This window comes from Seriola lalandi, unplaced genomic scaffold (assembly GCF_002814215.2).
Source record: "Seriola lalandi dorsalis isolate HSWRI2012SDOR001 ecotype SW California unplaced genomic scaffold, Sedor1 jcf7180002054748, whole genome shotgun sequence".
Lineage (NCBI taxonomy): Eukaryota > Metazoa > Chordata > Actinopteri > Carangiformes > Carangidae > Seriola > Seriola lalandi.
In genome coordinates, this window is record NW_019525301.1 from 3,929,093 (window position 1) to 3,943,541 (window position 14,449).

General features: G+C 38.8%; 1 protein-coding gene and 1 non-coding gene across 3 annotated transcripts; both read left to right on the plus strand.

The window, feature by feature from the left end:
- The first annotated feature begins 1,681 nt into the window (after positions 1-1,681).
- Positions 1,682-14,241, plus strand: LOC111668630 (casein kinase II subunit alpha). 2 transcript variants are annotated; one of them, XM_023424725.2, is made up of 13 exons: positions 1,682-1,891; positions 1,987-2,098; positions 2,204-2,305; positions 2,481-2,543; positions 5,371-5,421; positions 5,708-5,767; positions 6,062-6,145; positions 6,384-6,494; positions 7,638-7,739; positions 8,166-8,266; positions 8,701-8,849; positions 8,956-9,045; positions 12,692-14,241. In XM_023424725.2, exons 1-13 carry the CDS (start codon positions 1,791-1,793, stop codon positions 12,808-12,810), a joined length of 1,245 nt encoding a protein of 414 aa, XP_023280493.1. In that variant the 5' UTR covers positions 1,682-1,790; the 3' UTR covers positions 12,811-14,241. The 2 variants fall into 2 exon arrangements, with proteins under 2 accessions (XP_023280493.1, XP_023280494.1); XM_023424726.2 differs by lacking the exon at positions 2,481-2,543.
- Positions 5,477-5,613, plus strand: LOC111668700 (small nucleolar RNA SNORA57). The gene has a single exon (XR_002761747.1). It is a non-coding gene; the product is annotated as a small nucleolar RNA SNORA57 (small nucleolar RNA).
- Positions 14,242-14,449: the final 208 nt, after the last annotated feature.

The window sequence follows — 14,449 nt, forward strand, 5'->3', positions numbered from 1 at the left end:
TATATATATATATATATATAGATATATATATATCTATATATATATATATATAAATATGTGTAGAGAGAGAGAGAGATATAGAGAGACTGAAAAAGTATAAAGAGAAATACAGTATTTCTTACTCTTGAACTAAGAGGAACGGTAAAAATAAAAACACTGAGAAATAAACGAATACATATTAAATGAAAACGGATTAGGTTCTGTTTACAAAAGTATGGCATTCTCAAAAATGCATCTGTGTGATAAGGTTTGTGTCAACATGGACGAATAATATTATTTATTTTTAATGAATTATTATTTTAATGGCTCAACTTTTTCTACTTATAGTATATGTCTTTCATCTTATTTCAATATTTCAACAACTAGTTTGAACCACAGTTGTTGTTTTTTTAAGTCCTTAAGAATTCCCCTTCACATTTCCATGACCCCATGACGTTTTCCACCAAGGTCAAGGAAACGTGGTTAGAAAGGAGATTATTACTTGTTCTAGTACTTCTTTGTTACATTGTCTCTTTCAGTTTTTTCTCTTAACGCCAGGGGGTTGAGACAGAATGTCAAACGAAAAGCTTTATTTCTTTTTGCAAAACAACAAAAAACTGATTTTTCTTTTTTTCAAGAGACACATTCAGTTAAAAATGATACTCAATTATGGAAAGCACAGTGGGGTAATGATGTTTGGTTATCGCATGGCACAGAAAGAGCAGCAGGTACTGCTACTTTGAAGAATTCCTTTACTGGGGCCATTTTACACTCTGACGGTGATCCTAAAGGTCATTTTTTTATTTTGGTTATTAACATCAATGATACTGTAATCTTGCTAGTTAACTTGTATGGGTACAACTTGAAATGTGAAAATGATATATTACTTGATGTTTTAGAATCCCGTTTTTTGCTTTGGCTTTCTAAATATCCAAACGCAATGATAATGATGGGCGGGGACTTCAATATTGCTCTGGATGGTCTTCAAGATAAATGGCCTCCAAGGACCAATTATTCTTTAGCTTCTAATTTGAAACAATTTATGAATAAATTCAATTTAAGTGATGTATGGAGACAGAAAAATCCTGATGTGAACTCATACACTTGGAGCAACAAAGCACGTACTAGATTATCACGCATAGACTTTTGGTTGGTTTCTAACAGTTTTGATAGTAATGTTATTAATGTCAATGTCCTCACTACTCCTTTAACAGACCACAAAGCAATTTCAATACAAGTCTCTCTAAGTCCCAGTATTCCCCGTAAAGGTTCATATTGGAAACTGAACAGCTCCATTCTAAAACACGATGCCGTATCTAAAACTGTCCACTCATTAATTGAACGCTTTTGGCTTAAATCTTTATTTGAAAAAAAATTTAGTAGTAATTGGGAGCTGTTGAAGTTTGAGCTGTCAAAATTCTTAAGAGCATATGGAAGTTCGGTCGCTAAAGCTAAAAAAGTTGAAGAAGAAAATTTAATCTCAGAAATAACGTCAATAACTGAAAAAGCACCTGGAAATTTATCTGAAAGTGAACATCAACACTTAATCAACCTGCAAAACAAATTGGATGACATCTATAAGCTGAAAGCTGAAGGGGCCTTTGTGAGGAGTAGGAGAAAATGGTTGGAGGAAGGGGAGCAGAACTCTGCTTATTTTTTTCGACTTGAAAAATCTCGTGCCAGATGTGTATAAGAGACAGCCCTTGTTCCCTACCTTCCCTTGTCTTCCTATCTTCCACCCATCCTCCCTGAACTCCAACCGTCCTCTGCTGCAATAAGATCTCTCCATCCCATCCGCCAAGCTGTCGGACATGTCAGGACCAGTGCCGAGCCGGGCCCGTGTGTACACTGAGGTCAACACCCACCGGCCCAGGGAGTACTGGGACTACGAGTCCCATGTAGTTGAATGGGGGTAAATACCTTGCTAACCCTCACATAATTCTTGCAACATGCTGTTTGGGAATGCTTTAACCCGGCTGATGTATGGTTGTGATTTTTCCTCCGCAGAAACCAGGATGACTTTCAGTTAGTGCGGAAGCTAGGGCGTGGCAAGTACAGTGAAGTTTTTGAGGCAATCAACATCACCAATAATGAGAAAGTTGTGGTGAAGATACTGAAGGTAAATCTATCCAGAGACAGAGGTGTAGATTGAGTCAGTGACTCTGATTGAATGATAAGGCTCTATCCTCAACTCCATCTAACTGTCTATTCCTTTTCCCTTTAGCCTGTGAAGAAAAAGAAAATCAAGCGTGAGATTAAGATTTTGGAGAATTTACGCGGAGGTCCTAACATCATCTCCCTCATAGATATTGTGAAAGACCCTGTAGTAAGTAAAGTATAATTTTTTTTTTTCATGAACACTCTAATCTTTGGTCATGGTTATAGCAAATTCTATATTTGAATAATATCTATATTTTTGTGTGTTTTCCTGATAACATGTTTTAACATTTTATGAAAAAACAAACTGTTGGGGTTCTGAAATATGATTACTGTACCAATAGCGTGGTGAGCCCACCACCTGTGCAAGCTTATCGATTTCACTTGGGTTGGAGAAGTATGTGTCTGTAAGTACTAAGTGAGCTGTGGCTTTAAGTTAGATGTATCTAAGCATTTATAGTCTTGTACTCCTAACTTGTGCCAGGGCTTTCTCTAAAAATGGAACAACAGTGCGTTGTTATTATATTATGATATGCCAGTGCCATCATAAACATTTATAATCCATATAGATTCAATTCTGTTTTGAATTTAAAAAAAGAGCAGATTGCAGGATGGCAGTCCTAGTGGATCAATGTGTAGGAAAGTGATACAAAAACTACATTTAAAATAGAGTGCATTACTAATGATAATATCATCTTTAAAAATTGAATGAGAAGTTGAATGAAGGGCTCGGCAATAAGACCAAACTGAGACTGAGTGATTGAGTTACACCACTGGTCAACTGAATGCTGTGTGGCACGAACAGTTTCTATGAGAGGGGCGTGTAGAACCTGAAGAGTTATCAACTTAGCCCGTTTGTTGCTAGATTGCTTGTTGCAAGAGACTTTTTTGCCAAAAAAAAGCACCTAATGACTTTTTAGGTATACCTTAGCTACCTTCCATAGAGAAGATGCACCAGCAGATGTTTAAGTGGGCCTGACCATCTGGAACGACCGTTCATCACACAAGATAATTGAACTTCTAACTTCATTATTGCATAAGAAACACTGTAGTGATGGGAATTCTAGGTCTTTTTAGTGAGTCAGATAGTTTAGCTCAGTTCTGCAAACAGTTCTTCATTTAGGAGCAATTCTGGCCTTTATAATTCAGCCAAATTTAGCAATGTTTTTATATTTGATTGGTATAGTGTAAATATACTAAACATAATCTCCAGAATACCATTATTTTACATTATGTTTTGTATAAAAACATTAATGTAGAAACATCAAAAAATAATACATGTGTGTAATGAGTGGCCCTGCTCCCCCTTTTAACCTAATGGTGTGGTCTAGAGGTGGGCGATCTCATGAACTTATATCATGGACAATTTTACTTTGGCATGTGATCTACTTTTCAGATGAATCATACAGTTCGCGTCATTAAAAGGTGCTATATTAAGAAATTTTCATTTCAAAAGTTCAGTGGCTGCTAACCAGCCCGTTTTCATGTTAAACAACTAGCCTGCTAGCTGCAGCATGCACAGCAACTGAACTTTCACATCAAAACACATATAGCACCTAATGAATAAATAACAGAGCTGCTCAATGAATACTCTATATGAACCAAGCAAAAAGTGTGATTGGTTGTGACACAATTTGTAAACAGAAGACAGCATCATGGGTGACGAATAATGGCGGTCAGACAAGCATCCAAAGGAGTATAAAAATGGCAAAAAGATGATATTAGTTGTCAACCGCGGGTATACAACAGTTTTCAACTATGTCCTAAATTTTGAACATTGACCATATGTGGTCCAGCCACATGCTAGATTTTGACCCCTTTTTTTCAGACAAAATTTGATTCAAAAATAGTTTTCTTTATTAAAACTCTACACTATATTTGTGCAAGATCAACATCAGATCAATAATAACCTGACTGGTTATATGTGGTGACACTGCAAAATTAGGCAGCTTAAGTCTACTGTTTAGTAGCTGGGGTTTTGGAATCGGGATAGGAGCTAGCATCAGAATCTTGAATGTTGCTCCCCTTCCTCTTCCAACAGGTTTGTTCTAACTGTACTCTTACGCCTAGTAGAGCGGTCTTTGTACCTGGATGGCTCAGGCCACCCAATCAGAACCTTCTGCAGTTGAAGTAAATAAAGGTCCAACCAGCTATTTGAGGAGATAATGTAAACTGTTGTGAATCTGTTGTAAACACCCCCTGATGACATAACAGAAATGTATTCATGCCAAGTCATTTGGAAAGAGAAACGGCCAATGGAAAAGTCCAACACTCAGTCACCAATGGTATAACTTCACCACTCACCCAACTATGTAACTCAGTCATTGACAAAGAAACAACAACAGTCATTCTCTTCTTTGTATTTGTGTGAAAAAATGAAAATGAGACTCACCTGTCGCCACCTGAGATAATCTATAGTGTTTGATGATGCAATTTGTTGATGAACCAGTTGACAGAAGATGCATTACAGACAAATGGTGTTTTATTGAAAAAACACAAGTAAAAACTACATAAGATTTTCAGCTTCCTTTTACATCATTGTAAATTGAATACCTTTTGATTTGCAGTTTTAATCCATTACTTGGACTGTTGACTTGGGCCCTGGCAACTTGTGATTTTAGATGCAGATTGATAGCATATAAAGTAATACATAGCAGTTAGTTCACACTGTAAGCAACAAATGATCGTTTGTGAAAAAATGGTCAGCAGTTTTAGTGTCAAAATAATTAGCCAGCAAGTGCTAAGTACACTGCATTAAAAGAAAAGAAAAGAATTATATTAACCCAACATTGGATTCAATGTTAAAAGTCTTGTTTTGGAGATGTCAATTAACTAGAATTTAAAATCAAACTGTAGAAATAGCCCGTCCTGAATGGCTGTATTTCCTTTCATCAGTGGTGAAGCTGGTGAGTTAAAAATCAAAACAAGAGAAATTGTAATTGCTGAAATTTGAATGCCTAGTGACAGCCAATATCTGTCCTAATGACTGTTCATATGCTGGCTGAGATTCCCTGCTCACTCATGTCTACAGGAAACAAACAGACATAATGAAATTTAGCCATAGTGTTGCTCACAGTGTGGCTGCCTAGTTGGTTCATACAGCATTTGCATTAGTGCCATAACTTATTACAGTGTTACTGTTTCAGCCAAACAGATGAATTTAACTGCACGTGTTAGTAGATATTGTTGGTTGAGACGGCAACATATCAAATAAACACCTATTATATTTTGCAGTCCCGCACACCCGCTTTGGTCTTTGAACATGTCAACAACACAGACTTCAAGGTAGGAACTAAACTTTTCTTAATTTATAAACCTTTGTTGTGTGAGATAATGGATACCTCCTTTCTTGGCATACTAGTGGTTTTTCTGTACACGTGTGTGTATGTGATGGAGGAAAATAAAAGTCCAGTGTTATGTCTTCGGTGCCAGAAAGTCAACCATCTTCTGGTTCTATCCTCAGTCACTGGCACAATCCTACCAGGTGCTGTCTGATGTCTGACTGTTCCATCAATGTGTGCTGTCTATTACCAGTACAATAGAAAGACTAATTACTTGTTTTGGTTTCCAGCAACTGTACCAGACCCTGACAGACTATGACATCCGGTTCTACATGTACGAGATCCTCAAAGTGAGTCCTCCAGCCGTCTCTTGGTTCATAATGTGTTCCCTCTAAACACCCTGAGGCTGGTGAAGCATTAGGTCCTCAGATGAGAGTTAAATGCATTTTGAAAGAAGCTTGTTTGTTGTCTTTGTTTTGTTTGGTTTTTGTTCATGCTTTGGTTCTCATATAGTTTCAAACCTCGCCTCTGGTTTTTCCATCAACACCTTGTGTGTTGTCCAGTATTTTGTTGCTGTTTTAAAATTTCTGGGTAGAAAACCTTTTGACCGATGGATGACAAGGCCCTGCTGCTCTTTTTTATAGGCCCTGGACTACTGCCACAGCATGGGAATAATGCATAGAGATGTGAAGCCACATAACGTGATGATTGATCATGAACACCGCAAGGTGAGTGATGAACACAATCGCTGTTTGTGCCCCTTTGGCCAAAACAAAAAAATATCTGAAATATTAAATTGAACTATTAACCAAGTTTAATCTTTATTGTTGTTGTGTAGCTTTTTGTTTGCCTGTTCTTTGCTGCCTTTTTGTGCTTGGACTCATTAATTCAGTAAGTTTTCATTTACTTTGCTTTGTTGAACAATAATACATGAGCTCTCTAACTGCTTCATTTCTTTGTCTGTAGTTACGCCTTATTGACTGGGGTCTGGCAGAGTTTTACCATCCAGGACAGGAGTATAATGTCAGAGTCGCCTCTCGCTACTTTAAAGGACCTGAGCTCTTAGTGGACTATCAGGTATGCCTGTGTGCTAGTATGCTTCAGGTGGATTTTAATTATGTCATTGGTGTTAACTGAGAGCCTTTTGTAAGTCCTTATGCTTTGTTCCTGATTTATCAGTTACACACAATCTGAAACAGTGCTGGGCACATCTAAGTGTTTCAGAGGGGAGTTGCAGATGGTGCATCTCAAAGCTCTTGTCCTTGCATTTATAAGGGCCAGAGTACAAAGGATGCTAGAGCTAGAAAGGTCTCTGTCACTGAAGGTGCAAGAAACCTAATGCTTTTGTAGAGATTATTATTATTATTATTATTATTATTCTGCTGGGAAAATGCATTTTTTAGGGGCTCTGGCTGCTTGAAAACTCATGAAAAAAACAATCTCTGAGGCCTTTATGGAGTGTAAAAACTCACAAAACCTTGCACCCATGTTCAGACTGAGTATTTCAATTTGATATTGCAATTGGGCATGAAAGTGGCACTTCGGCTTTTTGAGTTGTGCTTGAAAACAAACAAAATGTTGCACATGGATCTCAATATCTGAAGTGAGTGTGATGATTTGCTGCTGTATTCTTGCAAACACTGATCTCTTGCTTGTTCAGCCTGGGAGGAGGGGTCAGTGGTTGAATGGTGTTTCCAAACAGCAATCGACAAAACCTGCTATTGTATCCCTTTAAATTTGTCTTTTTTATCATCACTTGAAGAAACTAGGGAGTGAAATTACTGGATCATCCACCACATACACAGTAGAGAGCAGAGCAGAGAACCCGAATCACACTTAGTCAGTCATAGTCAGTTCCCAGTTTGGAGAAGAAGGCAGGAGTACTGCCACAGAAGCTGAGCATTACACTTGTGTAGAGGGCGACAGCAGAACAAACATGTTTGAGTCACCTGGTCAAGTGTAAGCTATATTTTGAATATTTTCACAGCTTTATTTTGCTGTCAAACAGCCCTTTCTTTGGCACTACGTTTTCCCAACTTCTATATTCCTCAGCATAAGCGCACTTGCGCTGACCATTGTATTACGCTACAGATTAACCACAGTGATTTGCATTATTTGTCATCTCTTCTACAAACCAAAAAAATATCGGGCTGGATAGAATTTCATTTTCCTGTTTTCATTTGATCAGCGCTCTTTTAAGACGTGTCCTGTGTGTTTCAGATGTATGACTACAGTCTGGATATGTGGAGCCTTGGCTGTATGCTGGCGAGCATGATCTTCAGGAAGGAGCCCTTCTTCCATGGCCATGACAACTATGACCAGGTAAACACAAAGCAGGGTTGGATGTTGTGGCAGAATTCTCCTGTTGAACATCTACAGTCCTTCAGTAGCTGATATTAGCTGCATTCAGAAAGTCTTCAGGCACTTAGTGTCCATGATGACAAAGTCAAAACATAATTGTAGAATTTTTTGCAAATTGATTTAAAAAGGAATAACATACATAAAAATAATAAAAAAAAAAAAGTAAATACATAAATTAATAAATAAATAAAATAAATAAATAAATAAGCAGCTCCGTCAAACTATGACTAAAATGGAAAGTTGACCCAAAATTGGTATTATTCCCCCATTGTTATTGTGGTTATTTTTTTTTTAAAACAGCATTGGCATATTTCTAGCCTCAGATCTCATCAGTGGTGACCCAGCCAGTATTTTATTTAAGGTGACTAGCTGTTTGTTTCCCTCTAGTTGGTGAGAATAGCCAAGGTTCTGGGAACTGAAGACCTGTACGACTACATTGACAAGTACAACATTGAGCTGGAACCTCGCTTCAATGACATTCTGGGAAGGTGAGAGCTGTTACCGCAGTAACATGATGATGATGGTGTCATCATGACTGTGCAGGCTTTTGTTTTGTTACTATTCTTAGCATTTACATAGGAAAGGAAGAGCTACGATGCATTCAGAAAGTGTTCACACCCCTTCACGTCTTTTTTTATGCGGCAGCCTGCTGCTAAAATCATCGGTTTACTCTCAACCCCATAATGACAAAGTGAAAACAGAATTTAGAATTCTTTGCAGATTTATGAAAAAGGAAAAAGTGAAATATGCCTTTGACATAAATATTCAGACCCCTTGCTTTGATACTTGAAATTTCATGTTCCTTCCAGTTTTCTTACTTTGTTGGTTTGATTGTCACAGTTGTCTTTCTAAAAGACTCTGCTTCCTTCTTTCTAAATTGATTTGAGAATTCAGAGTTTTTTATTTTGCTTTTTCCATACAGGCATTCACGTAAGCGGTGGGAGAGGTTCGTCCACAGTGAGAACCAGCACTTGGTCAGCCCTGAGGCTCTGGATTTCTTGGACAAGCTGCTGCGCTATGACCACCAAGCCCGGCTGACCGCCCATGAGGCCATGGATCACCCTTACTTCTGTGAGCCCTCATAAAACACCCTGTGGTTATGATTATAAAAATGTAATCAAAATCAGTGATGGCAAAGACAGAATAAGTGATTTATTTATATTTGTTGTCCCCACAGTCCCCATTGTGAAAGATCAGTCTCGTGTGGCCGGATCAGCCAACTTGCCCAGTGGGAATACAGCTGTTAGCACAGCCAGCATGATCACTGGTGAGAACACACGAACATGACAAACTTATTATTCTGCAACAATATCTTCTAGATAAAAGATTAGGCGGGATCACTCGTAATCCATCATGTATTTGTGTTGCAGCAAACTCAGTATTAAAGCTTTGATTTTATTCTTGTAGTTTTGACTAAAATTCCTGGTAGAATTTTCCTCTACCGTTTCGCTGAGGTGTTGGAGTAGAGCTTTGTTTGCAGCTCTGTGTCTCATGCTGGAGCACTGCGCAGCACAAACACAGAGACCCGGCTCTTTGTGACAATGGAGAAAACTAAACTTATAAAATAACAAATTACCAATAAGAGAACTGTTAAAGTACTGGATCAATAAGCAGTATCATAAAAGTAGGATTAAAGGATTAAAATCTTAATGATACCCGTCCTCATCAGTTATCTATTATCATCTTCCTTTGAATATAAGAGGTTTAGATAATTGTTGTACACTGGGCCTGGAGTTTGGTTGATGAAAAAAAACTAAAATTTCCAACAAGAAATAAAAAAAGTGATGAGCATAGATATATTCTGGTTTGTGAAACATGTAACTTGAAGAGTGCTTCATTTTGTCTCTACTAGGGGTGGGCGATATGGCAAAAATATCATATCACGATTTTTTAAAAATAAAATCACGATTTCGATTTTATCACGATCTTAAATTGTAAAAAGAAAAACAGACAATTTAGACCAAAGAACCTTTCTTAACAGATTTTATTTCAAATAGTCGCAGTGTTGCCTGCATGTGCAAACAACGTAAGGTTTAAGGTAAACAACAACAACATTCAACAAGTGCACTCTTGCAAAAGTAGTAACAGAAAGTAAAGTCGTGTTACCACCCGACGTGCGAACGGTTTCTGTGCAAACTTTGCAAATTACATTTGCTTGCGCTTGATCAGTTGCGGAAAATCCAAACCAATTCCATATAATGGAGGTGGAATTTTTTTTAGCGACCAACTCCGTTTGGCTTTCAGCCATCGCTCTCCATGTGCTACGGCTACACACACAAACAAGGAGGCGGGTAGGAAAGCGCGTCACTGCCTGTAATTCGCTATGATTGGTCGGTCAGGTTGACGACGTTAATACGTCTGGTGCGTCGGTGCATCAGCATAGAACTGCAGTTTATAGAATGTGCCCTAAACGATCCCACGATCTCTGCAGTTTGAAAGATCGTCTTCACGTTGTAATCCTTCACGATCTAATATCGTCATATCGCCCACCCCTAGTCTCTACCATTGCAGTGCACCCTAACACACATGTTCATGTGACCTGCTAGATAGCACATTTAGTTGTGGGCAAAAAGGCAGTAGTGTTGTTTCATTCACAATGGAGGTGAAAGCTTTATTGCTAGCAAAGTTGAGGTTAGAATTGATAAACCTAGTAATTCTACCTCCATTGTGACCATCATCAGCTATAACACTTACTCATATTGGCAAGTACTCTGTTAAATATTGTTATTACACAGATATCACTGCATTAACAAACTCAGTGAACATTAGAAAAATAGTGGCAGCAAGCACAGCGCTAAATCCTGAGAAGGAAACTATCGGGTGCACAGTGGTAGCTGAGTCACCAAAGTGAAGGAGTTGCCAGCCCTTGCACGTCTGCAAGTCTTGATATTTAATATGGGTAAACAACTGACGTGTGTCAGCTGTAAAGCTATCAGTGTAAGAAACAGTGGTAAAATGGACCATACATATATTAACAGCTGAAGTTACAACATGATTGATGAGATACGCCTGTGAATGAACCACCATAGGGGGAGGCTACATGCCATCAGCAACACATCCACAAATAACAAAAGTAGACATTCAAGGATTGTCCAAGCTATTTGTAAATTCAGATCTTTGAGATGCATTGAATGATGTATGGTATGAAGAACCACCTTTTCTTTATAGAAAATGTTTTGTTCTTATCGTTCTACTTATTTCCTAGCTAATTTGGTAAACAAAGTCATAGAGACTCTTATTTTCTGCCTTTAGCCTTTGTGTGTTAAACAAGTGTTTGCTCTTTAACGCCTAATTTTGCCATTTGCTCATCCGTTGCTGATGTCATGTAGCCACTCCCCCTATGGTTGGTTCACTCACAGATGCATCCCATCTGTGTGTGTGTGTGTGTGTATATGTGTGTATGTATGTATGTATGTATATATATATATATATATATATACACACATTGCTACTTTGGCTCTGCAGCTGCCTGTCTCTGGTCTGTAGTCAGCACTCTGTGGTCTGGAGCAATGTCTCGCCCATAGCACGATCTGATTGGTTACATGTCACATATAATAGCCTATCACTGAAGGCTGCTGTGCACAGATGGACACAGACTAGAGTAGCTGCAGTTAATGAGCAGATAGGGTTAACGAGCAGAGCTGTGTGTTGAAGATAAGACAGCAGACATCACTGAAGCTGTAATAAACATCGCAATCCTCCACACTGAGGTTACAACAACACCACACTGATGAAAACGTTCACCTGTTGGACAGAGAGAGGTCTCTGAGTAAGCATGTTACATTTTAAAAGGGGAAGGGGGAACATCTTATTTGGTGATGATAATAATAATATATGATAAAACTATTAAATTAAATGTAAATGGGGCGGCTGTGGCTCAGGAGGTAGAGCGGGTCGTCCACTGTTTAGAAGGTCGGTGGTTCAATCCCCGGCTCCTCCAGGCCACATGTCGAAGTGTCCTTGGGCAAGATACTGAACCCCTCTTTGCCCCTGATGGCTGTTCCATCAGTGTATGAGTGTGATGTATGAATGTGTGAGTGTATTGGTGAATGTGTAAGTATTGTATAGCGCTTTGAGTGGTCAACAAGACTAGAAAATCGCTATGTAAGTGGAAGTCCATTTAGCATTTAACTATTAAAGAGCATCATTAGGTTGCCAGGTGAATCAGTTCACAGGTGATAACTGCACCGAAAGCAGCTGATTAATTACAGTCAAGCACTTTGCAGTCTGTGCATATAAACTGATAATTACTAATATACTGTCAGTTTATTAGGAACATCCAGCTAAAACTGGTGTAGTTTAATACAACAGTCCTGCAGTGAATGCTCCTTCATGAAGGTTATAATGTTCAGTTTATAATAAAATTGTTTTAGTCAGTTGTAGATTTATCTGTATGATCATTATGGAGGATGTAGTGTGTGTGTGTAGCTGTATTATACCATACAAAGGTGTTTCTGTTATCAAGCCCACTTTCACTGAAATAATATAGATGTTGAGTGTCCTTATATGACAGCAGTTTTGTGTTGGCATATTGGTTCCAAATATTGTTTATCAGTCTCCTTGATTACCAATAATCGGTAAAGGCCCTGAAAAAACATTTCAGTAGATCCCTAATACATATATATATATATTGTCTGAGCAATGTTTCTTATGCTGATAGCTTACAGCTGAAAAATGCTAGTTGTTTGCCCCATATTAAATATCAAGACTATTCAAGTGTGAGTGCTGCATTTCCTTTATCTCAATGAACAGAACATTAGTATTGGATATCTTTGCTGTAAAAAAGTGCTTTGTATGGGGACTGGGTGGAAGAGATAAGTGACACATTTATTAAATAGTGGTTCCTGCTCAGAAATGAGCATACAGTCTGTTGTTCTAGTTTTCTAATGGTCTCTCTGGCTCTCGTTTTTCAGGTATCTCTGCCTTGCCAGCCTCCACTGCCCTGGGCCCTCTCATTGGCACGCCGGTCCTGTCTGCTGCCACCAATGCCCTGAGCACCCCGGTGCCCGCTGCTGCCGGTGCCCCACAGTGACACCCCATCTAAATCCTCATCTCTCCCATCTCCACCACCACCACCACCACCACCCAGCTCGGGTGAAGAACTAGACAGGTGCCATTCTGCCAGCCCTCACCACACCCTGTCTAACTCAGTGTAACCCTGGCTGGAGGACACTGTCGTCAAAGAAAAAAAAAAGTTTCAGCATTCCTTTCCTTCCTTGAATGAACGTGTTAACCTGACATCTGAAATGAATGTTCTGTGTAACTGAAATATACAGATAATCCCTCCATTTTCTCACAAGCTGTAGTGATTACATGGGTGTGTGTTTGTGTGGTGAGTCTGAGAACGAGTGTTGTCCATGGCGGATTTGGGTCTCATGACCCGCCCAACCCCACCCTGTGTTTTAGTTTGGACAGTGAAGGCACTGGTCAATAAGTACATCAACAGTAGGCAAAAGAAAAAAGATGTTCAAGAGGAGCACATCCTGTGTAGTTCACTACTGCAGCTTTGTCATAAACAACATCTGATGAAAACACTCAGTTTACCTCCCGAGACCAGTCTTTACACCCTCCATGTTGCAGCATTTTGGAAGTGTTTGGTGCTGTCCTGTGCTCCAGCTGTATGTGAACGCAATGACACTTGAACACTTTCTCTGCCTGAGTAGTCCTGTCTTGCCTTTCTTACCACACCAGATCACCAGTCTTCTTTTGATAATACGACTCCCCGTCATGTCATCCATTATTAAACTGTTTTGTATTGCAATGTTGTGGACTGCTGGATAAGGTTCATTACCATCAGGTGGTTTGATCAACTCTAGTGTTGTACTCTGATCTCTTAAGAAACCAGGTAAAGTTCATTCAGGTTCTCAAAGAAAGTTTCTCAAACGTGCTGCTTTCCAGATCCTTGAACTGCTTCGAGTGGCTTTTCTTGAATTACTCCAAGACATAACCAAAGTTTACCCAGATGGTTGGAAGAAGAGACTCAGACCTAGTTTTATTTTGTGGAAGTTACTTATGGAGACGCCTTGACACAGGTTGAAAGTGTGGGTTCTAGTGAATAAGATCACGGCATGATACAATAATCATCTGCAGGTGACTGAAGTGCTATTAGTGTTGTGACACGGGTGAGCTTAGTGATGAGTAATACAGTTAATTGGCCTTCACCACCATGTTGAGGGAAGTATTGAAGTTGAATTGTTGAATAGCACTTGAAGGGTAGCGTGTTGCGCAGTGTTTTAGTGTCAGAGTTTGAAAGTTTAAGTTTTAGACCCTGCAGTACATACGCATACTTTTATTTTCCCATTACAAAACCTTATAATGCAAATAAATCAGAAAATGTATACGTTGACCTGTGAACAGAGCAGTTCGAGTCCCTACATCACTGTATATATTTTTATGTTCTTATGTAGACGACTAGTATTTGAAAATATTTGTGTAAATAAACACGTGTTTTATTTATCAGGTACATCTGACTGATTTATATGTCATGTTCATACAGACCACTCTTCTCTCACACACACTTTCCACACAGCATCAAGGTTACAGAGTGCATATGATCATTTTTTAAAACAATGCTATGTTTAAAAGGATAACTTCAAAGTTTTTCAAAGTCTCTTTACACATTCTTTCTAAACCTAAATACACACTGAGTCATGGGTTGCTGTAGGTGTCCC